Genomic DNA, 22,883 nt, shown 5'->3' with positions numbered 1-22,883 from the left:
TGTCAGTCTTTGGAATAATTTTGGATATAATTTGGTCAGGTCCTCAAAGTGGTAGAGATCAAAATATGCCAGGAGGGAACTATATGGGTGGAGGTCCTCAAAACCAAAATGAATTTAAGGGTAAAGACTCCATGATGGGCGGACCAGGAGGGCAAAGCTCATTGATTGGAGGACCTCAAGGTCGTGACAACGTGATAGGGGGTCGAGATTCATTAGTCGGAGGACCGCCGAGCAGAGATAATATTGGCGGTCCAGGAGGAAGAAATTCCATGATGGGAGGACCTCAAGGCAATGACAACATGATGGGAGGACCTCAGGGTCGAGACAATATGACAGGAGGACCTCAGGGTCGAGACAATATGATTGGAGGACCTCAGGGTCGAGACAATATGATTGGAGGACCGAAAGGTCGAGACAATATGATGGGTGGATCTAAAGGCCGAGACAACGTGATGGGTGGATCTAAAGGCCGAGACAACGTGATGGGTGGACCTCAAGGCCGAGACAACGTGATGGGTGGACCTCAAGGCCGAGACAACATGATGGGAGGTCCACAGGGCCGAGACAACATGATGGGAGGTCCACAGGGCCGAGACAACATGATGGGAGGTCCACAGGGCCGAGACAACATGATGGGAGGTCCACAGGGCCGAGACAACATGATGGGAGGTCCACAGGGCCGAGACAACATGATGGGAGATCCTCAAGGCCGGGACAACATGATGGGAGGTCCCCAAGGCCGGGACAACATGATGGGAGGTCCCCAAGGTCGGGACAACATGATGGGAGGTCCTCAAGGTCGGGACAACATGATGGGAGTTCCAAAGGGCCGAGACAACATGATGGGAGGTCCTCAAGGTCGAGACAACATGATGGGAGGTCCTCAAGGTCGAGACAACATGATGGGAGGTCCTCAAGGTCGAGACAACATGATGGGAGGTCCTCAAGGTCGAGACAACATGATGGGAGGTCCTCAAGGTCGAGACAACATGATGGGAGGTCCTGGAGGGAGAGATTCTAATATGGCTGGATCAAGAAATAACGTTTTTGGAGGTTCTGGAGGAAGGGACTCCATGTTGGGTGGTTCCGGAGGAAGAGACTCTATGTTGGGTGGTTCCGGAGGAAGAGACTCTATGTTGGGAGGTTCCGGAGGAAGAGACTCTATGTTGGGAGGTTCCGGAGGAAGAGACTCTATGTTGGGAGGTTCCGGAGGAAGAGACTCTATGTTGGGAGGTTTCGGAGGAAGAGACTCTATGTTGGGAGGTTCCGGAGGAAGAGACTCTATGTTGGGAGGTTCCGGAGGAAGAGACTCTATGTTGGGAGATCGCCGCGGCTCTCTCATGGAAGGAAGAGATTCAATGTTTGATAGTAAGAGCCAGATCGAATGCTCGATAATATATCCTATTGTACAATAACCTTCTAACACTTTCCAGGCAATAATCAGAGAGGAAGAGGAAATTTCGGACGCGATAACTCTGGTAAAAATCAATCAGGAAGAGATAATTTCGGGCGCGATACCTCTGGTAACAATCAATTAGGAAGAGATAATTTCGGTAATAATAAAGGAGGTCGCGATTCGTTTGGCAACAATCAATTAGGAAGAGATAATTTCGGAAGTAACCAAGGAGGTCGCGATTCGTTTGGAAACAATCGGTTAGGGAAAGATGATTTCGGAAGTAATAAAAGAGGCCGCGATAGTTTCGGAAGAGATGATTTCGGGAATAATCAGAGCGGACGCGATTCGTTTGGCAACAGTCCACGTGGAAGAGGTGGCTTCGGAAACAACAAACGAGGCCGAGGCTCTTTCGGGAAAAACCTAGGAAGTAGAGGGTCTTTTGGGAGAGATTCATTCACTAACGACGATGATCCTGATGAGAATTACGCGTTTGACTTGGACGAAATGGGGAATGACTCTTTCAATTCAAATTCGAGAGGATCCAATAACCGAGATCAAAGCGGGCCATCCTTTGGGAACAATCAAAGGGATCAAGGTCGAGATTGGATGGAAGGAAGAGATGGAGACTTTGGGAAGTCCACAATGGGTGGCCCCCAAGGAAGAAATTCGAACATGGGTTCTATGGATAGTTTTCGAGGTAGAGATTCCATGAGTGGCAATCAAAATAAGGATTCCATGATGAGTGGTAATCAAAATAAGGATTCCATGTTCGGACGAGATTCCATGATGAGTGGTAATCAAAATAAAGATTCTATGTTCGGAAGAGATTCCATGATGAGTGGTAATCAAAAGGATTCTATGTTCGGACGAGATTCCATATTGGGCGGAAGAGATTCATTGTTGAGTGGACCCGGAGGAAGAGATTCATTGTTGAGTGGACCCGGAGGAAGAGATTCATTGTTGAGTGGACCCGGAGGAAGAGATTCATTGTCGAGTGGACCCGGAGGAAGGGATTCATTGTCGAGTGGACCCGGAGGAAGGGATTCATTGTTGAGTGGACCCGGAGGAAGGGATTCATTGTTGAGTGGACCCGGAGGAAGGGATTCATTGTTGAGTGGACCCGGAGGAAGGGATTCATTGTTGAGTGGACCCGGAGGAAGGGATTCATTGTTGAGTGGACTCGGAGGAAGGGATTCATTGTTGAGTGGACTCGGAGGAAGGGATTCATTGTTGAGTGGACCCGGAGGAAGGGATTCATTGTTGAGTGGACCCGGAGGAAGGGATTCATTGTTGAGTGGACCCGGCGGAAGGGATTCATTGTTGAGTGGTCCCGGCGGAAGAGATTCATTGATGAGCGGACCAGGTGTAAGAGATTCATTGTTGAGCGGACCAGGAGTAAGAGATTCATTGATGGATGGACCCGGCGGACGAGCTTCATTGTTGGGTGGCCCCGGAGGAAGAGATTCCATGATGGGTGGCCCCGGAGGAAGAGATTACATGATGGGTGGCCCCGGAGGAAGAGATTCCATGATGGGTGGTCCCGGAGGAAGAGATTCCATGATGGGTGGTCCCGGAGGAAGAGATTCCATGATGGGTGGTCCCGGAGGAAGAGATTCATTGTTGGGTGGCCCCGGAGGAAGAGATTCCATGATGGGTGGCCCCGGAGGAAGAGATTCAATGATGAGTGGGCGTGGAACATTCGGTGGCAAAGGATCTGGCGTAAGAGATTCCATGATGGGCGGGAGCGGAGGAAGAGATTCCATGATGAGCGGACCGGGCGGAAGAGATTCTGTGCTTGGTGGACCCGGCGATAGAGTCCCAATGTTTGGAGGCCCCGTAGATCAAGGCTCAATGATGGGAGATCAGCAAAATCGAGGCAATATGATGGGAGATCAGCAAAATCGAGACAATATGATGGGAGATCAGCAAAATCGAGACAATATGATGGGAGATCAGCAAAATCGAGGCAATATGATGGGAGATCAGCAAAATCGAGGCAATATGATGGGAGATCAGCAAAATCGAGGCAATATGTTGGGAGATCAGCAAAATCGAGACAATATGATGGGAGATCAGCAAAATCGAGACAATATGATGGGCGGACCTCAAGGTAGAGACAATATGATGGGCGGACCTCAAGGAAGAGACAATATGATGGGCGGACCTCTAGGAAGAGACAATATGATGGGCGGACCTCTAGGAAGAGACAATATGATGGGCGGACCTCTAGGAAGAGACAATATGATGGGCGGACCTCTAGGAAGAGACAATATGATGGGCGGACCTCTAGGAAGAGACAATATGATGGGCGGACCTCAAGGAAGAGACAATATGATGGGTGGACCTCAAGGAAGAGACAATATGATGGGCGAACCTCAAGGAAGAGACAATATTATGGGCGGACCTCTAGGAAGAGACAATATGATGGGCGGACCTCTAGGAAGAGACAATATGATGGGCGGACCTCTAGGAAGAGACAATATTATGGGCGGACCTCTAGGAAGAGACAATATTATGGGCGGACCTCTAGGAAGAGACAATATGATGGGCGGACCTCTAGGAAGAGACAATATGATGGGCGGATCTCAAGGAAGAGACAATATGATGGGCGGACCTCAAGGAAGAGACAACATGATGGGCGGACCTCAAGGAAGAGACAACATGATGGGAGGTCCTCAAGGTAGAGACAACATGATGGGAGGTCCTCAAGGTAGAGACAACATGGTGGGAGGTCCTCAAGGTAGAGACAACATGATGGGAGGTCCTCAAGGTAGAGACAACATGATGGGAGGTCCTCAAGGTAGAGACAACATGATGGGAGGTCCTCAGGGCCGAGACAACATGATGGGAGGTCCTCAGGGCCGAGACAAAATGTTTGGAGGTCCGCAAGGCAGAGACAATATGATTGGAGGTTCACAAGGAGGTGACAATACGATGGGAGGTTTTCGAGGAAGAGATAACTCAATGGGAGGTTCTCGAAGTAGAGATGGGTCAATGGGAGGTTCTCGTAGTAGAGATGGGTCAATGGATGGTTCTCGAAGTAGAGATGGCTCAATGGATGGGCGCGACAGCTCTCTGAGAGGACCTCGTGGAAGAGAAGGTTCTATGGACAATAGAAACGAAAGAAATCCACCTTTTAGTAGTCCTCAAGGAAAGAATGATCAGCGGAAAGACAATTCTTTCGCGGGTAAATCCGAAGAGAAATTGTCAACTCCCGAACAACGGAAGAATCCAAGACGCGAATCCAGATTTGACACACCAAAATCGGTACCACTACTTCAAACTCCTTTTCCTACAAAAAGTCCTTTGCAAGTAGGAATAGTACCTCATGGTCAAAAGTCACTCTTGGGGTCGCCACCCAAGGGACTCCAACCTATAGCGGGGAAAACTCCTCTCATAAAAGAACCTCAAAACAAAACGGTCCCAACAAGCCAAGACAAACCGGCTGAAAAAGAAACTAAAGCTAAAGAAACATTGCCTCCACCGACTGAGACCAAAAAAGTTGACGCGAAAACTGTCCCAGATAACAACAAATCTACTCAATCCAAAGGTGTATCGCTCTATGATGAAGAAAACTTTGCTAAAGATGATCCCGTTGTTGATAATTTTACTAAAAAAGATATTACCATTGGTAATATCCCTCAAACACCAGCATCCGAAAGGACGAAACCAAAGGATGACAAAATAACCGACATTTTCCCCAAAGAAAAGAATCCTGTTGAAAAGAAGGGTATTTCCGAACCGAAACCCCGTCCAGGAAATGAAAACAAACCCAACACTGGAAACAAACCCAATTTGGACAGCAACAAACCTAATTTGGACATCAACAAACCTAATTTGGACATCAACAAACCTAATTTGGACATCAACAAACCTAATTTGGACATCAACAAACCTAATTTGGACATCAACAAACCTAATTTGGACAGCAACAAACCCAGCTTGGACAGCAACAAACCCAACTTGGAAAGCAACAAACCCAGCTTTGGAAATGATAAGCCCAACACAGGGAACGATAAACCCATTGTATCCACAGATAAACCCAACATAAGCAACGACAAGATTCCTACTACTCCAATTACAACTCAAATTAAACAGGAAAAAATCAGTCCACTGAAGAAAGGTAATCAATTTGAAAGCAAACCTACACCAACACCAGCAACTGGTACTTCTACTACTACAACGCCTCCAAATAAATTTACTTCTGAAAAAGCCAAGGACGTATCTCCACCAAGAGACAAACCTTATTCTGCCAAACCAAGAGACGAATTCGAACCTAGTTCCAGACGAGATGTTTTCCCTGTTGATAGACAACCTCGTTTCGAACAAGACAGGGGTAGAGGACGTGGTCGTGGAAGAGGCCGACCGGTAAGTACAAATTAAGATATCTATTTGTCACCGTGTCAGTTAGTTATAAATATCCCATTTCCGGTCATTTAATTATGAATCAGGGGTTTGGGTTTGGTAAACCTGACCGGGAAGACTTATTTGTATTTGTGGAAGACTTGGAGGAAGAAGATTCGCTACCACCCTTCTCGGAAAGGTCTGACTCTGACACTTAGCATTTAATTAACTTAAAATACTTAACTTAAAATTGCGTTAAAACCTCAGGGATATGGGTGGTCACATGATGAGGAGTGGTGGTGGTGGTTTTGATTACCCAATGGAAAGAGATTACCTCAGTCCATTACCGGGACCTTATGGTTATATGGGAATGCCACCCATTATACCGGAATTCAGCATTTTGGACAAAATGACTATTATTGACTATGGTCACCGTTCCGCGGCCCTAGTTATTGGTGAAGACTTTTTAGACCGTTTCGCCACTTCCGGTTTGTCCGTCGAAAGAAATTACCATGGTAAATAGACCCAAAGGGGTTCAAATCAACCCAGAAATAAGTTTTGAACTCTTACCTTGGTTTTTAGAAATCTGCGGACCATTATTTTGTCAACAGGATATTGAATCTTTTGATTACTCTCATAGTTTGACAACTACTCCTAAGGTTACAAAGGGCATCTACGCTAGTTTAAGTACGCGAGGTTACGGTCAGTTTCAGTATGAAACTAACTAGTTTAAACCAGTTTAAACTATTTTTGTCATCACATTTTTAACTCTGGTTTATATAGATTCGCGTAATATGGAATCTAGACCAACTATAATACCACCGGCAATATCATCTTCGCACGCTAGTGTTGAATCCTTTGATAAAATGGATTTTGAAAACGATTATCAGAAAAATCGTGATTATAGAATGAGGGGTAATCTTGATATTTAAATTTTTTTTAATTAATTCTGGGTTCGTACTCACCTGGAATTTTTATGTTCAAAATTCGTGAACATGTTTTTGAAAATTCACTAAAATCATGATCGTTCATTTCTGCTGAAATCTCATTATTTTAGTCTAATTAGACTCCGTTTTAGAACCAGGAGTTCATCGCCCAAAGAGTGAATAATCGGTAGGTTTTCGCGAGGGGATGGTCACTTAGTGTAATCGGTGTACACGGCTGTACCTTTGACTGCACTAAATTGGTGACGCGTGATCTTTAGAAGGTTTGCCCCTGAGAGTGCAAAAATTATTACGCGTAGTCCGTAATCGGTGTAGAGGAACTTTGACAGTGATTAGCCCCTCTGGTTTTCGTTAATTAGGCGTTTTGCGACCTCCCCCCCCTCTTTTAGACCAATTTTCAGGACCCCAAACTTTCCTAAACTTGTTCAAGCTGACTCTTAACTTAGGCCGTCACTTCTTAGGGTGATGAGCTCCTGTTAGAACGCATCCAGATTTAGTATGAACTCGGGTTATATAATATTTAACTAAAAACACTTCATAAATTAATGATTAATGTTAATTAGATCGAGACTACGGTCGTGAAAGACGCGACGACCGAAGTCGTAGTCGAGATCGTAGCCATAGTCGAGATAGAACTCGCGACCGAGGTATTTGTTTCAATACCCCAATAATAATTAGATTAGAAATTAACAGGGTCTGATCATTAATTAGACCACGATCGACGAGATTCTAGTCGCGGTCGAGACCGGGACCGGGACAGGGACAGGGAAAGGGAACGGGACCGTGATCGAGATAATCATAGGGATAATCGATACAAAGACGATCATTATTCGGATCGACGTCGAAGATCTCCAAATTTGTCTCGTGATAGTCCCAATAGGTAAATTAATTTAAAAGCCCCGTTACGTTTAATTGTAATAATTATAATTAAGTACCTTTCGGAATTGGGTGGGGTATTTATAACCTTAATCTAGTCGTAACAGCCGTAATTCCAAGGATATACCGATCAAAAGTGATTCACCCAAAAAGATGTTGAATCTTTTCACATCCGTCAAAATAACTAAAGGAGAAGTGATCGCGATTAAAGATCTCTTAAACGCCCCTGGACGTTATCATAGACCCAAACAAATTGTTATTATTTTAAGAGGGATTTCAGGGTCTGGAAAAACACACGTTGCGAAACTAATTAAGGTAGGGCAAAGGTCATTTTGATTAAGGGTTGCCACAGTACCTTGAAAGACAAATATCTTTACATTGGTTTAAAAAGGGCAGGGATTTCATATAGATTCGGTAATCTTCCTACAGTAGTATTAGGGAAAATGACATTACATCGTCGGTGAAAATCACGTTAGATGGTCAGCAGGATTCGGACAAAGTTTTTTTATTGAAAATCCCTGACTTTTCCAGCTTATCCCAAACTAAATTTTGCTAATATCCCTGACCATTTAAAGGTCTTTACCAGAGCCTACTTCATGGTAACACCACTCACACCTGGGCCCATATTTAGCATTGCTCGAAGCATGGTTTGATATACCAAACGAAACCCTGACTTATCCCTGACTTTTTAGGAAAAAAAAACTTTAAAACCCTGACTTATCCCTGACGTTTTCCCCACATTTTACAAATCCTGGACTTATCCCTGACGTTTCCCCCACATCTTCCGTATCCCTGACTTATCCAGCTTCCTTACGAACCCTGGTCAGGGAAAATGTCGTTAGATGGTCAGAGAAACACTACACGATAAGAATTGCGCAATGAAACTCTCTAGTGGCAACCCTATGTACAAGTAATTAAGGGAGACTGTACTGAACGGGCAATTGCGTACTTCTTTAGGACAAAGAAGTAGAGAACGGGGGTAGCGCACCTCGTATGCTTTGTTTAGACGATTATTTTATGGTTGAAACGGAGAAAATGATTAACGACCCCGAAACGGGTAAAAGAATTCGAACTAAACAATTAACTTACGAATACGAGAAAGAAATGGAATCCGCCTATCAACAAAGTTTGTTCAAATCCTTCAAAAAAACCATCGACGATAAATTTTTCCCTTTTATTATCGTCGACTCGACAAATTGCAAAGTTAAAGATTTTGAAGAGTTCGCTAATTACGCCCAGATGAAGAATTTTCAAGTATATTTTATTGAAAATTAAAGTTAAATTAAGATAAACGTGTTAGAATCAAATTATTTTTAATTTTAATTAAAAGGTTTATATTATCGAATTAACACCTACTGACGTCAATGTTTGTTTTAAACGAAATATACATAATCGTTCTTTTGAAGAATTAAACAAGGTATCGTTTCGTCGTTTTGCTTAATTAATTTGTTTAATTTAATTAAATTAAATTTAGTTAATGGCAATTTTAAACTTAGCTGGCTAATTCGTGGGAACCAACTCCGAATTCTTACTCGAAATTGGATATTAGAACTTTACTTCAAGATGAAGAAATTACCGAAGTTGAAATGGAGGATTTGACTGTCGAAGTCCAACCCGAGAAGAAATCTTCTGCGAAAGATGAAGATGATTTGTTGCAGAATTTTGTACGATATTGATATTGGTTTTTCGAAGGTGAAGGTGAATTTTATAATTAACACTGTTTTTTTGGTTTTCTTTTTCTTTGCTTTAGGGAATTGCCAAAAGTCGTTGGGAAAAAATGGAAGCCACTGACGCGAAATTAGATCAATTGGATGGTCTACGCGTCACAAAACGCGGGAAAGCGACCACGATGGAAGATTACTTGCAATTACCCGATGACTATGAAATGAGAGAGAGTAAACCGGGACAGAAAAGGGTAAGTTTATTTCTCAATTTTTCTCTTTCATGCTTAGACAATAATGTGCGCGGTAATGTGAACAAGCGCTCGCGATTAATAGGCCATCTCGTGCGCGGGAAATAAAAAGCGCGCGATTAATAGGGCAAGCACGTGACTACGCGTGGAAAGAAAAAAAGCGCCAGATTAATAGGCAAGCACGTGCGCGGGAAAAATAGTGAGCACGTATGAGAAGGAGATTCAAGAGTTCGGCACACGCGCAGTCCCTGCAACAGAGAGGGAAAAGAATCAGTCTTAGAGAAGTTTGTTTATTCAAGGGTGAAGGGGGGGGACGCGTAATCGGAGAGAGAAATCGGTGCGCTAACTAAGGCACAGCTTCCCCCCCCCCATCATCGTGGGTTTATTGCCAGTACGGATCACGTGACGTCTGGCTCCTCGGCTAGGTGCGCGTGGGAGAGATATCGGGCTGTGCTGTTACCGTTATAGTTACCTTCCCTCTTGGACTTTCTCCTTCTTATAAGTACTCACTGGGGAAAATAAACAAGTTCGCCTTCAATCGGTAAGCAATTGGCCCTTAAGAGTAAGCGTGAATTTATTTTGGTAATAAAGGTACGTTGGGCCGATATTGAAGAGCGCAAAAATCAGGATCGCATGCGAGCTATAGGATTCGTCGTGGGTCAAACTGATTGGACTAGGATGACGGATCCGTCTCACGCTGATCGGGCCTTGACACGTACCAAATACATCTAGAAACCCATCCTCGTGGTCGCAAAGTACTCTTCAATACAGAGAGTTGATTTCAGAGACGAGACAGTGTTTTAAAATATCCAAGTATGTACATATAATTAGCGAATTATGTATCGCTACATTTCCATTTATATCCTATCTCATGTTCCACACATTTTCGTATTAAAAACAAAACAAGACAAGTTGCGCTTTTCATTGGCAAATTAAATTAATTAAAGTATGGGAAGGGGTAAAGGTTTCTTTGTAGTATATCAAGGTCGTTTTAAAGTTGATTACGGAACTTAATATACGTCTGGGGGACGTTAAAAATTTAGGAACTAAATTGTTTCTGGTATATCAAGGTCACTTTCAAGAAATTATTTAATTTCAAAGTGATCACTTTTACTAAAGGTAAGGCTGTATTGTTTCTGGTATATCAAGGTCACTTTCAAAGTGATCATTGTTAAAAGGTAAGAAGCGCGTCGGAGTGGATTACTTCAAAGTTATGGCCTTTTTTGTAAAAGAAAAAATTAGGTTTATTTTCTAATTTGCATAAATTATTAGATCGTGAAATTTCTTTTTTTGGGGGGGGGGGGGATTTTCAGGGTTCTAAGCCTAATTTCGATTTTCTTTTCTTATTAAACATGGTTGTTAATTGTTGAAAACTGACAAAGCGCGCACCGGCGGCGTTTGACAGTAGTTAGGAAAGCGTGAAATCTTTGGCAAATATTACGTGGCCGCGATTTGAAGTTTTTGTATCTTAGATAATTATGGAGTGAGTGATTCAACAGAAAGGGAGTTAAAATTTAATTCAATATAAAAGATTATTGATAGAAATCTTTAGGGAGATACTTGAGAATACATTTTTTTATTATTATCGTTCATTTCGTGGAGATGTTGACGCTGGAACTTAACTCCTGGTTCTGGAAGGAAATTCAACCTTTTGTTGATAATAACGGTGCATTTTTTAAAGCCGTGAAATGCCGTTGAAGGTTTTCTGGGTTATTGATTTGACTGACTTTGAAAAACAAAGTTGGTACGAATTCAGTGTTTTCTCTCAAACACTTTAATGTAATAATACGATGTAATTGGCATTGTTTGATAGATTATTGCTTGGGCTAATTTAATCTTTAGTTTTCGTTTTGAAGTTGGTCTATTTGAATTGACAGTTATTCCATGATTTTGTGTATCAATGTATTAATAAGGCACCGAGATGGTTGAAAGAATTCCTTAGTTACTGCCAGTATTGTTGTTTACACGTGGTTTCGCTTTCTATTTTCTTTGGTCGACCAATCAGCGAGGTAAAATTCGTCATACATATAATGATTAGTCTAGCTCCTCCCACAAAATGCGCCTAGATAGTAGATACGTTGAGTGAAAATGGCCGCTACACAATAATTCCTAGTAGCCATATGTATTCTAAATCCGAACCAAGAAATAAAATAAGAAAAGGAAATAATAATTCCTTGTAGACTTATGCATTCTGATGTTTATCATGGATCAACTTCGTAGTTCTAGTGCAAACCTGGTGGTAAATGTACTACTTATATTCATACAGTTTTAATCCCCATCCCCATTACCATTACCGCGGTAATTAATATGTGCAGTTAATCTATGAATCACACGTACGCTCTCGCGTTCTGTTGTGTTTGTTGAACGTTCCAGCAAATAATTTTTAACCAGGGGCTTATATTGCCTTGCCACCCTTGTTTTGATTCCCCGGGCAAAGGCTATATATAAAGTTATTTTAGAAAACGTCACAATCTTTGTGTGTGACTCCTCGACTAGCGCTGAAGGACTCATTACGCAAGATAAGAATCAGTTTAGGAAGCCATGCAACCGCAAAGTACCTAATAAAACGAGATAAAGGGTAAACCAAGTTAACCAACCCTCGTGGCATCTTGTTATTCAATAAGGAATTTCATTTCTTTCTTCGGTTTCGGTACGAGGTTTGAGAAGGACGCTCGCGACACGCGCGTTAACTATGGCAACAGTCGACTCTGTTATATAAAGAGAAGGTTGTATTCTTCTTAATGGTCTGTTAAAGTTGTATTATTTTAGTTGTTTAGTTTAATGGGTACAATTAATACTAAACAAAATTAAATAATAGCTTGTTCGACGACCTTAAGATATGAATTAAGTTCTCTTTTTATTTTTGTGTCGAGGCGAATATAGTAACGCGTCATAAGTAAAAAACGTCATCCTAAGTAGAGCGTGTCCATTCTTATTTAGTGTAAGTTAATTTCACAACGAAAGTTTTCATTTTAGTTTTTTTAACGGGTTTCTCTCTCTCTCTCTCTGCACCCAAAACATTAATTTTTGGTGGAAAAAAAAAATTTATTTAATTTTTTTTTGTAATAAGAAAAAAAGGTAAATATTTTTATTTTAATAGTTTTATAGTTTAGGTTTATTTCTTCAAAGTGAGGGTGATCTTTATGAGGTTTTTTCTTAGTTTAGTTCGTGATGTATTTAAGTATATTTTATTGAGATAATTTCGTCCTCACTTTAAATGTTGGTAGAGTGGTAGACACGAAAAGGGGTTAAGAAACGCGGTTGAACTTTAATACCGAAAAAGATTAAAAAAAAGAAAGATTTTGAGTTCGATTTTTATGAGAGGTCAAAGTAAGCCATGTACATACTCTTCCTTATTCTCTCTATTTTGCTCTGATTTGTTAAATTTGTGTAAGATCTACTCAGAACTGGTCCTTTTCTTGGTATCCTTTCTGCCTTCGCAAAGGTGCATGTACCAATAGCATAAGTTTATTAGATATGTTCCTTCCATAAGTATAACACAACCTATACTTGGTAATGCTAGAGACTTACTGAGAGTTAGTTCGAGAATAGACTACACGCTGTTTTGAAGTCCATCTTCCTATTTAGTTTGTACTAAACTTTTGACAGCGCCTCATCAATTACCATGCGTCGCTATACGAGAACCTTACGTTTCACCTGGCACTCAGTAACCAGTGACAAACTTATGGAACATATCTTATGAACTTATGAAGATAGTAAGAGAGTACACGCGTTTGAGCAGTTTGCAGCAGCTAATATTCGTATCTATGAATTCCTCTTGAACAGAATTAAGTGACGTATAGTTTTGGAAAAACTTATTTATATGCCTTTAGTGTCTTAGTGCGAACTGTATTTGAGATTTAGTCTTTGAGTGTCTCGAGAGACATTTGAACCTTTAGGCTTGGACAAAACAATGGTTTAATAAAATTATAGTAACATTACTAGGCCAGAGCGCGTATAGCCTTTAAGCGTCTTGTTAGCTACAAAAATTATTATCTTAATTTGCATAAAATCATCTTATATCTTTAAAATTAAATTAGAATAATAATGATGTTATTATTAATAAGACAAGAAAAGGACCGGTTCTTCTTTAACAAACAAGAGCATTGATTAAATATAAAATTGAAAATACACCCAAATCTCTTTTAGAAAACGGGGTTAAAAACAAAACACGTGTAATTCGTACGTCCCTCGCCGAGTCGTGATTGGGTACAAGGCGTTCTGTATTACATTTTAACATAAAATCCGATTCTTAACCCTTTTTCTTGGAAAAAACACTGGCCGAGTAGAAAAGTGGTCCGGTTAGTTGTCATACCTTTGCGGAGGAGGGTTTCGTACCTCTTGTACAGAACCGGGATATTAACTTGAAGGAAAGAGGTGCGGTGGAGTGGTAACGAAATGAGGTTCGTTTGGCCATGTGCGGCAATGAAAGTGTCCCAGAGTACCTCGTGCGAGCCCTTTACCTGTTGTATAGGGGATTATTAAAGGAAAGTTCTGCTACCACCTCCTCCTCTCAGCCTGTGAGAATTCAACCAATCCCGTAGGAGTAAGAGGTTCGGGCTAGCAGTAGTCCTCGTTGCCGCTTCTGTAGATGGCGTAACCGTAGAGGTTACCTTATAGGTATTTTAAGTTTTCTACTCCATTTCACCTCTTTCTTCTCAAGATATTTTAAGGGTGTTGGTAGTCTTGTTGTATCCGCACCGATCCATAATTGACGTCTTTGGCGGCTGGAGATTTTTTATCTCTGGTGAATTATTAATACAGGTCACGCGATTCCCGGCCGGACGAACCACCTCCTCCCTAAAAGAGGAATACAATCGGCGCTCCTTATACTTCTTGAAAAGTACCCTTAAGAAAACCACACCGTTTATAAATATATATTGGTGTTAGGGCTTAAAGGGAGGCTGAAAATGATTACTCTTTATCGATTCTTCTACTACTAATTATAAGACCAATCTGCATATTGGGAAACATCCAGGAAATAGGAAATAGTCTCCGAGTTATTTTAAAATTCAAATTAGTTTGAGTGAGATTTCATAGATAATTTTTGAAATTTGCAACTCCGCCCTGTACCTTTTTGTTAACAAAATTCAAGTGGTGGCCTTAAATTTAACACAGACACTAAATCATCCATACCCCTCCATAATCGAAACCAACCCGTCTTGCAGCGCAGACTCTTCAACAACTCGATTTCTTCAAAGAAAACTTTGTTGGAGAGACGTTTTAAAGGGAGGATGAAGATTTGAAAAATTCCCGAGGCACACGCGAAGTGTGGAACGAAATTTAGCCCCCTATTTTACAATCATGCCTAGCTAGATATAGTCTGCTACTACGAACTTCCTCGTGACGTCACACTCTCCCATCTGTTACCTCGGTTTTGGCGACCATATTGGAAGTCGTCAGCTCAGGGCATACAATGTTGGCTATACCAATATTGACGTCACGTCCCCGTAGCTCCTCCCCTCTCAGTAGTACCACTCTATATAGAAAGTGTCACTGGAACAGAAGGTGCAGGGCGTTACGCGATTGGTCGAAGGTGCAAATTACAAATTATCTATTAAATCTCAAACTTAATTTTAATTTTAAAATCATCCTGGGATATTTCCCTTATTATAATGAGTAGAAGAATCAAAAAAAATATTTTGAAAAAATCCTGTTTATTTTTGTCGTGTTCACCCTCCCTTTAAGTAAGTAAGTCTATAACTACCCTCCCTGTAAATCTTATTAAACCCTCCCTTCAAACACAGAAGAACATACCATTTGTCCCGAATCTAACAGCTAGTCTTAGTCTATAGCTAGGCAACATCGGCTTCCTTCAGAAGTACAAAAACATCACATGCAGCAAAACCCCCGTAGCTAAGTGTACGCGTGTAATTTCTTTTTCGTCTCTTCATCCAATCCATCGCCAGTATAATTGCAATACTGTTAACAAAGGTGTATGCAGCAGCGCGTTCCACCTGAGTGCTCCGGTGGTAGGGCTAGCTAGAGTCACCACCCTTCTTTACCCCAAGCGTGGCGTGGCGCCGAGAACAGAGATCAGAGAGAATCTATCTCTTATTCCAAATTCCAAAAATCATCATAAAAATATATAGTATGCGTTCACCCCTCGGCCAGTAGAGATACCCCGATCATCAGCTGCTCCGGGGCATTCTTTTAAACATTAAACTAGATCAGAAAAGTTTTTGATCTTCCATCCCAACTCAACGTCTGGATTTAGTAATCAAATCGTCGTCATCGTCTTGACGTTAGACGTAGGCGTTTATCTAATACGGATATATATAAACTCCGCGACAACGGAATGCCCCTAAAGATATATATTTCGTTACTATAATATAATATAATATAAAACTTAAATTTTAAACCAATTAAATTAGTTTCTCAACCCTTTCGTATCGTGAAATTTGTTTTATTTTTTTATTATTTTTCAGAGATTCAAAAACTCTATCCTCGGTTTAATAATGGAATTAAATACTTTAATGTTTATTTATCGGACAAATCGCGACGGAAAAGTTTATTTAAATCGCTGTTAATTTAATTTATTATTAATTATAAGTGAAAGAGTTAAATTAATTTAATTTAAATTAATAGTAATAATAATATTAATTGGTTTAATATGAAAATCATACGTGTCTTCGCGATAACTTTCTTGGAAATTTTCTACGCGACAGGTGAGTGAACTTTTATTTATTTATTTTAAATTTGTTTTTATTTTGTGTCTAAAAGGTATAAGTTTTTAAGGTAGATGGTGTGTTAAGGTATCGTTTAGGTTTTAGGTCTTGGGGCTGTCCTGACCTTTTTCATTTTTAATGAGACATACTTCCGGTAGTCGTACTTTCAAAACTAGTTTCGGTTCAGTTTTTTTTTTTTGCAGTCGGTTTCGACAGAGATGAGATATTTATTTTTTGTATTTTATTTTATCAATCAACGTAGCCCCGTTGGCTTTTGAGCCTATTTTTCTTCTCTTTTATAAAATGAAGTAACTTTGTTTTTACCTGTGTTTTATTTCGGGGTAGGCCTAGGTAAGATTTGATTGTTTTTATTATTATAGACTTTTCTAAGGTTTGCTTAGTTTAAATTGTTTAAAGTTTTTGAAAATTAAATACTTAAAGTTTAAACGTTGAAGGAAGTATTAGTTAAACAAAGTTTGATGTTAGGGTAAAAAGCGTTAAAATAGAGGCACGTTTGTGTGCCATAGACTGTGCTACTAAAATATGTTAACCCTAAGTTTCACCTCTTTAATTTTTCACTTTAAAGATTTGGGTTTTGTTATACAATTTAAATTTGTAGGTTTTCTTCTCTATCTAGGCCTACTAAAAGTTAGTTTATGTTGAGTTTACATGGTGTGACGTCATAATTAATAACCGTACGCCATTCGTCTAATTACATATAGAAATGAGTGGTAATCATTAATATTAATTACCTCGATAAGGGTGACCTTGAATTGTACATATTGATTTCTGGTTACTGACGTCATTAGTGTTTGAAGCCATCTCTAATTAATAATTAATTTTGATTAAAACAATATAAGAAACCATTATTATTATTATTATTTGATCCTTGTTATCTTCCTCAAATATTAATTACAAAAACCCCACACACGCTTATCAATATATTATAACTGGAAGTGACGTCATAGGGTTTAAAGTTGCATTTTATTATTTACGTTTTGAAATTACTTGAGGCAAATGAAGCTGTAAGATTATATAGCCTTAAACTCATTTCCTCCGTTACCCAAATCGCCCTACAAATTAGAAACAAACTAATTAAGGCAAATTAAATTGTAATTGCTCTATTTTTATGCTTCTTAAACACTCATTAAGAAACAAAAATGTAATTGTAGACTATAGGCCTAGCTCTCTTAATAATACCTTATTACATTATAATGTTTAGTTTACTTTGGGCAATTTTTTTATTGTATTATTATTTAATTATGTTTTTAAGATGACCCAATTTTATTAAAATGTTATTTTATATATTTCAAGTAAAATTCCAGACCTGAATATTTCGACCTTTTAGATTATAGTGGAATGCAATTACTTACGAGGTTATTATAATAATTAGTGTAATTAACGCCAGTACAAAAGCACTTGTTGTCTGCCATGTTTTTTAAGTGCAAATTTCACGCGCCTTTTTTAAATTTTTTTTTGGCGGGAGATCTGGCTTGATCTAGGACAGAAAAGCGCGCGAAATAATGGTTGCACGTGCGAGAATGGGATGATGGGATGGGGTGTTGCGCTGACATTGGCATTGGAAGTTTTAGTTGTTGTTTTTAGCTTAAACTTGACCCAGTTTAACTTTCTAATAAGAGGGCTAGGGCTAGACTTTCCAGATTTCGGTACACGGTTTTCTCAATAGGGAAGGATATTAAAAACGTAATTTAAAAGATAAAAATGTGGTATATTAAATTAATTTTTCTTTTATCAAATCACGTGGTTTAAATTAGAATAATTTTTATTTAAATAATAAGTTAATTTCTCAATCTGATCAGATTTGCACCTAAAACTCTTTGATTTAACTGCAGAGATACATTTACGAGATGATCTGATGATCTCAAAACGTCCTTGAGATTGTCCTATAGTATTTTTTGGGTTTCGAATCTACTAGATAATTTTTCATGGTCAAATTAAACATCTTTCTTTAAGAAAATAACGATTATCGAGTTGGTTTTTAATTACAATTATATACCCTTTGAGCGGCTTGGTTTTATTTCACAATATAGATAGTGTTGTCTGTCATTTGTGACGTATACAATACAACAGCTATCTTCAATAACAGACAGAGCTTGTAGTATTCTGTTCGATTCAGTACTGGATCATTCGTTGTCCAATTAGAAAACAGTCTAGAGACATCGCTGTGATTGGTTGTCAGAATACATGTTCTAATTTTGTAGAAAATTTAAAATAAGCAGGACAATTGATGCTTTATTGGTGTTGTAAATAAAACCGTGTTTACAACTTAAGAGCTATAAATAATCTATTACACAAACACCTAGATTTATAAAAGGGTTGGTTTAACCGAGGGGCTAATCACTCTCTCAGATTCCAAGTACACGTATTGCACACAGTCAAACGTAGAGCGTGTACACCGAGTGAGTGTTAGTGTTCCCCTCGAAGAAAAACAAAACTGGTTAAACGGATCTCGAATTTGAAAGATCTTATTGGGAAATTCCCACGAAATGGATAAACTATATTTAGCCTGGTCTTCCCCCGTTATTATTTGTTATTACAGGGATATAAGACAATCTTAAGTCTTCTTGTACGGATCAAAACGGAATCCGTTTCGAAGAAGATGTCCTAAATAGGAGTCATTCCCTTAGCTAAATATAAGTTTTTTTCTCTCGATTCTTTCAATTTTTATTCCATTTTTTTCTTCAAACGCCTTCTTCACTACTACCGTATTCGTATTGACAGCGGGGATTTTTTTCCCAAGAAATTTATAAGTGGGAATGCGAGTTTATTTAATTCTACCATGAATATTGAAGGCAAATAGAAAGTAATAGATAGTCCGCATGCGAAAGGGGCTAGAGAAATTTCTTTCCCCGCCAATTCTTATCTTAACTTTAACAGCGCATGCGCTAAGTCAGGGTTGCCAGTAATTTGTTATTAGAGCATCTCCTGCATTAATCCAGGTTTGGACGCTGAATGATAATTACTGTGTCGATTAGAATGTTACAAGCTTTTCAGTTTCTGTTGTTGATAGCGGTTTAATTAATACTTCCGGTTTATTCGAGGCATTTCTCTTTGAATTGTTTTGAAATTATATATCTTTGGTACGTAGAAATATCATATATTCATGTATGAATGTATGGTAACTCGTATTAGGAACAATTTCGCGAGAGGAGACCCACGAGTTGGTTGGTGGTTACCTTCCATTTTGGAAATATTACCTCCGCTTGTTTAATCATTTTCAAAATGGCACGTTTATCTCATTTCTTTATTTTTTTGACCAGTTTCGGTTTTTTTTCCGAAAACTCCCGAGACGCGTCTAGCGTTGACCTATTTCGTCTCTCTCTCTCTCTCTCTCTCTGGTAGGGTACGCTTGTTTTAAGACGTAGCTAAGCTACTTATCCCAAAAGAAGGGAGATGCAACCAAACTTAATCACTTCCTGATTTGAAATAAAAACGAAAAAGAAACCCCCAGTCGTAATCGGCTGACTCGAAACAAATACTCTCTCGCAATTTTGATTTTGTTGATTGAGTGTGTTTCGTGACGTAGTTGGGTATTAAGAGTTATTTACACCTTATCAGATTATGTTGGAAGAAGGGGTTTTCGCAAATCGAAAACAAAATTGAAAGTTGTTTTGATTCTGATAATAATTTATCGCGTAATATGATCTGTATACAGCGGGAAAATGGTTTTTGTATGCATCATTAAATTATAATTAGTTACCCAAATGAAAGCCATAACTTGGAAGTAGTTGCCATAATTCCAGACAAACGTAATAGTGGGATTAGTGACTTAATATTCCCAGTGAACATTGTTATATTATATCAACTTTCTTACGTTTTGTCATAAGTTTATCAAGCTCTCACTAACCATTGACAAACTTATAGAACATTTCATACAAACTTATGCTCTTAGATATGAGTAATTATACTTAGGCCTAATTATAAACCCTTCCCTTTCAGTTTTAACACCTGTCACGTTGGTGGACGGTTACCAAGGTTCCAAAAACTCATCTCCAACATTACCAACTCATTCTTTCGCTCCCATCGTTAATCAGCGTTATTATCCTCCAATATCGTTGGACGAAGATGACGACAATGGTGGGGAACCCAATGATTATCAAGTCTGGTCAGCCATCGCCAGTTCCCTGGCCAAATGGAAGGAGATGAAGAAACGGAAAGCGCACAAATCTCACGTCCATCGACGCGACGAAGAAATAGTTTGCTACCGGTCAGTCGGATGTTTTCGAGACGAAGGACCGTTCGACTACTTGGATACCTTACCCCAGCCACCTGAAGCTGTTGGAACCAGATTCTGGTTGTTTACAAGGGAACTTAGGGAACAAAGTGAACCAATTAGATACGATGATAACGGGACATCGCTGCACCGTTCACATTTCAACGCCAGTCGTGCTGTCAAGATTATCGTTCATGGCTTTGGAGGAAGTGGACATCGTCCGTGGGTTCAACAGATGACCGAAAAGTTGCTTCAAGTGGTACGATGTTAATTTTGTCCGCTTAGATGAGGCTTTCCATTGGTTTTCTCGAAGTTGTTTCCCCTTGTTAAGAAGTCTTTCATGTGACTCCAAGTTTGACCTAAAAGGACTAAGACCTTTGCCACTTCTTAAAGATTGAATTTTATACATGCTCGCCTTTAAACCTCCCAAGGGTTTAAGTTTAAATCCTTAAATGTAATTGCGTTCAATTCGCTTCCGCGTAATCCAAGCGCGAGGCGTTGCGTGACACCCACACGATGTTTAGATAGGCGAGGCACCTTACGCGTTTTAGAGGTCGCGTAATTTCCCACAAAAAAACGTTACTAAACATTGAGTACTGGGTCTGTCACGCTCTGTCTAAATTTAAAAGAAAATCTAGAATGCGTAATTTTCTAAGCTAGTCTTGTGGAAAAAAATATACAACACCAGTCTCTTTGCTTCCGAAAGAAAGCGCTTCATTTCGTTTTTGTTCAGAAAATTTTAAATCTTGAATCTTACATTTCCTTGTTCAATTTTTGCAAACTTTCTTCACGCTCTCCTGACCATGTTTAATGGTTTTATAAATTTATTGAAAAAGAAATCGTAAATGTTTAAAAAATGTGCTGTTTTACTTAACCTTACAAGGGCGGGATCCGGTTTGTTTAGGAATACCTCAATTGACCTCAACGATGTCGTTTATTATAGGTGGACACGAACGTCATCGTTGTCGATTGGGAGAAAGGCGCCTCTTTACCCAATTATGTCCAAGCTGCAGCCAATGTCCAACTGGTTGGAAGACAAGTAGCCCGTTTGATCGAGTTACTCAACGTTGCCAGTGGAGTTGAGAACCAAAACATACATATCATTGGGTTCTCATTGGGAGCCCATGTTGCCGGTTATGCCGGAATGGAAACTAAGAATTTAGGACGTATTTCCGGTACGTCATTCAGTAGGGTTCTTGAAGCTCTGAAACTTATGTTAATGTGGTGGAATAATTACAGGGTTGGACCCGGCTTCGCCTCTCTTTGAGGGTTACGACTTTAAAGCCAAGTTGGACCCATCAGACGCGCATTTTGTCGATATTATTCATTCGAGTGGGGACAGTTTCCTCCGCGGAGGACTGGGGGCCTTTGAATCCATGGGACACGTTGATTTTTACCCTAATGGTGGCAAAGCCCAATTGGGTTGTAATAGCGTTTTTAGAGGAGCCTTAACTGACATATTTTGTGAGTTTATACTTAAATTCGTTTAGCCTAATTCTGTTTCTAAAGGTTTTATCTTGATGTAGATCGTGATTGGCAAAGTTTATGCAACCATCGTCGCGCCTTTAAATTCTTCACCGATTCCATCGAACCTTCGTGTTCGTTTCCGGCGTTTCCTTGCGACAATTTCGATAAGTTTCTCCGGGGACATTGTTTCACTTGTCCTCCTAAAGGTGTCCCGGTCATCGGGGGTAGGACTTGCGGGAGAATGGGCTACTATTCTGATAAACATCCAGCCAGAGGAAAATTGTATTTGATTACCAGAGAAAAGGAACCCTTCTGCGGTACATAACCTTTTGGCAATTAAAGAAGCCATCTTGGAACTAATTAAGCGCTTCTGAATTTATAGCCAATCAGTTCAAAATCATCTTAACTAACACCAAGGGTCAAGGCAAAACTTGGGGAAAATTGGAAGTAACTTTCTTCGCGCAGATTGGAGATAACGAGACATTTTTGCTCTCAATGTGAGTAGGGTAGTCAAATCATTGTTGTAATAAATAAGGTGCGTGGTTTTAACCGAAAAGACATCTTCAGGGAATCCGAAGAGATAGACGATACCCAACCCATACAAGGAGTAGTTATAGCCCATCCAGCTTTTCGTAACCTAACAGGGGTGACTGTCCGCTATAACAAATACAAAGGATGGATATATAGTGGCAAGGAAGAATGGCATCTCAATAAGATTCATATTGAGAATAGCGATGGACAGAAGTAAGTCTTCAAATTGAACCTTGTCTTATCGAGGAAGGACTTCAGAACAAACTGAGTCTTAACGTCCCATTTCTTTCAAAGGTACACCTACTGCGGTTACCGTACAGCCGTCAAAGACAAGGAACCATTAACGCTACCCTTAACTCCAGGAAACTGCAAGGTGGACTCGACACCACATAGAGAATCGCGTCTGATATGGAAAGTGATAGGAGACCCGGTGAAAGGTAATGATCCCAGACCACCGTTGCTCAGATGGACTTTACTGGACTTGGACAGCGCCAAATACTCAAATTCATAG

The 22,883-nt window shown here is 39.9% G+C and overlaps 2 protein-coding genes across 6 annotated transcripts in view; both read left to right on the top strand.

The window, feature by feature from the left end:
• The window catches only part of LOC149709855 (uncharacterized), a 26,423-nt gene extending 6,183 nt beyond the window's left edge, over positions 1-20,240 (top strand). For 2 of the 5 annotated variants that reach the window (XM_089857955.1, XM_089857952.1), the window contains 14 exons: positions 40-1,368; positions 1,434-5,764; positions 5,848-5,939; positions 6,008-6,255; positions 6,323-6,442; positions 6,524-6,655; positions 7,248-7,331; positions 7,396-7,564; positions 7,659-7,875; positions 8,518-8,814; positions 8,891-8,977; positions 9,057-9,224; positions 9,311-9,475; positions 10,064-10,383. In XM_089857955.1, the coding sequence (XP_089714081.1) occupies positions 40-1,368; positions 1,434-5,764; positions 5,848-5,939; positions 6,008-6,255; positions 6,323-6,442; positions 6,524-6,655; positions 7,248-7,331; positions 7,396-7,564; positions 7,659-7,875; positions 8,518-8,814; positions 8,891-8,977; positions 9,057-9,224; positions 9,311-9,475; positions 10,064-10,204 (7,580 nt within the window). In that variant the 3' untranslated portion in view covers positions 10,205-10,383. Of the gene's footprint in view, positions 1-39; positions 1,369-1,433; positions 5,765-5,847; positions 5,940-6,007; positions 6,256-6,322; positions 6,443-6,523; positions 6,656-7,247; positions 7,332-7,395; positions 7,565-7,658; positions 7,876-8,517; positions 8,815-8,890; positions 8,978-9,056; positions 9,225-9,310; positions 9,476-10,063; positions 10,384-20,100 lie in introns of those variants that run through there. The other 3 variants (XR_016376218.1, XM_089857954.1, XM_089857953.1) reach the window with 3 other exon arrangements.
• On the top strand, positions 20,056-22,883 carry LOC149709854 (pancreatic lipase-related protein 2-like). Its single transcript, XM_089860746.1, has 8 exons — positions 20,056-20,059; positions 20,101-20,633; positions 21,318-21,549; positions 21,614-21,838; positions 21,901-22,158; positions 22,224-22,338; positions 22,409-22,585; positions 22,667-22,883. The coding sequence occupies exons 1-8, from the start codon at positions 20,056-20,058 to the stop codon at positions 22,881-22,883; spliced, it is 1,761 nt and encodes a 586-aa protein (XP_089716872.1).

Source organism: Phalangium opilio, unplaced genomic scaffold (assembly GCF_054372755.1).
Source record: "Phalangium opilio isolate 3A_F unplaced genomic scaffold, DU_Popi_V2 ptg000011l_1, whole genome shotgun sequence".
NCBI lineage: Eukaryota > Metazoa > Arthropoda > Arachnida > Opiliones > Phalangiidae > Phalangium > Phalangium opilio.
Note: the sequence above shows the minus strand (reverse complement) of the source record. Positions and strands in the feature narration are given on the sequence as shown.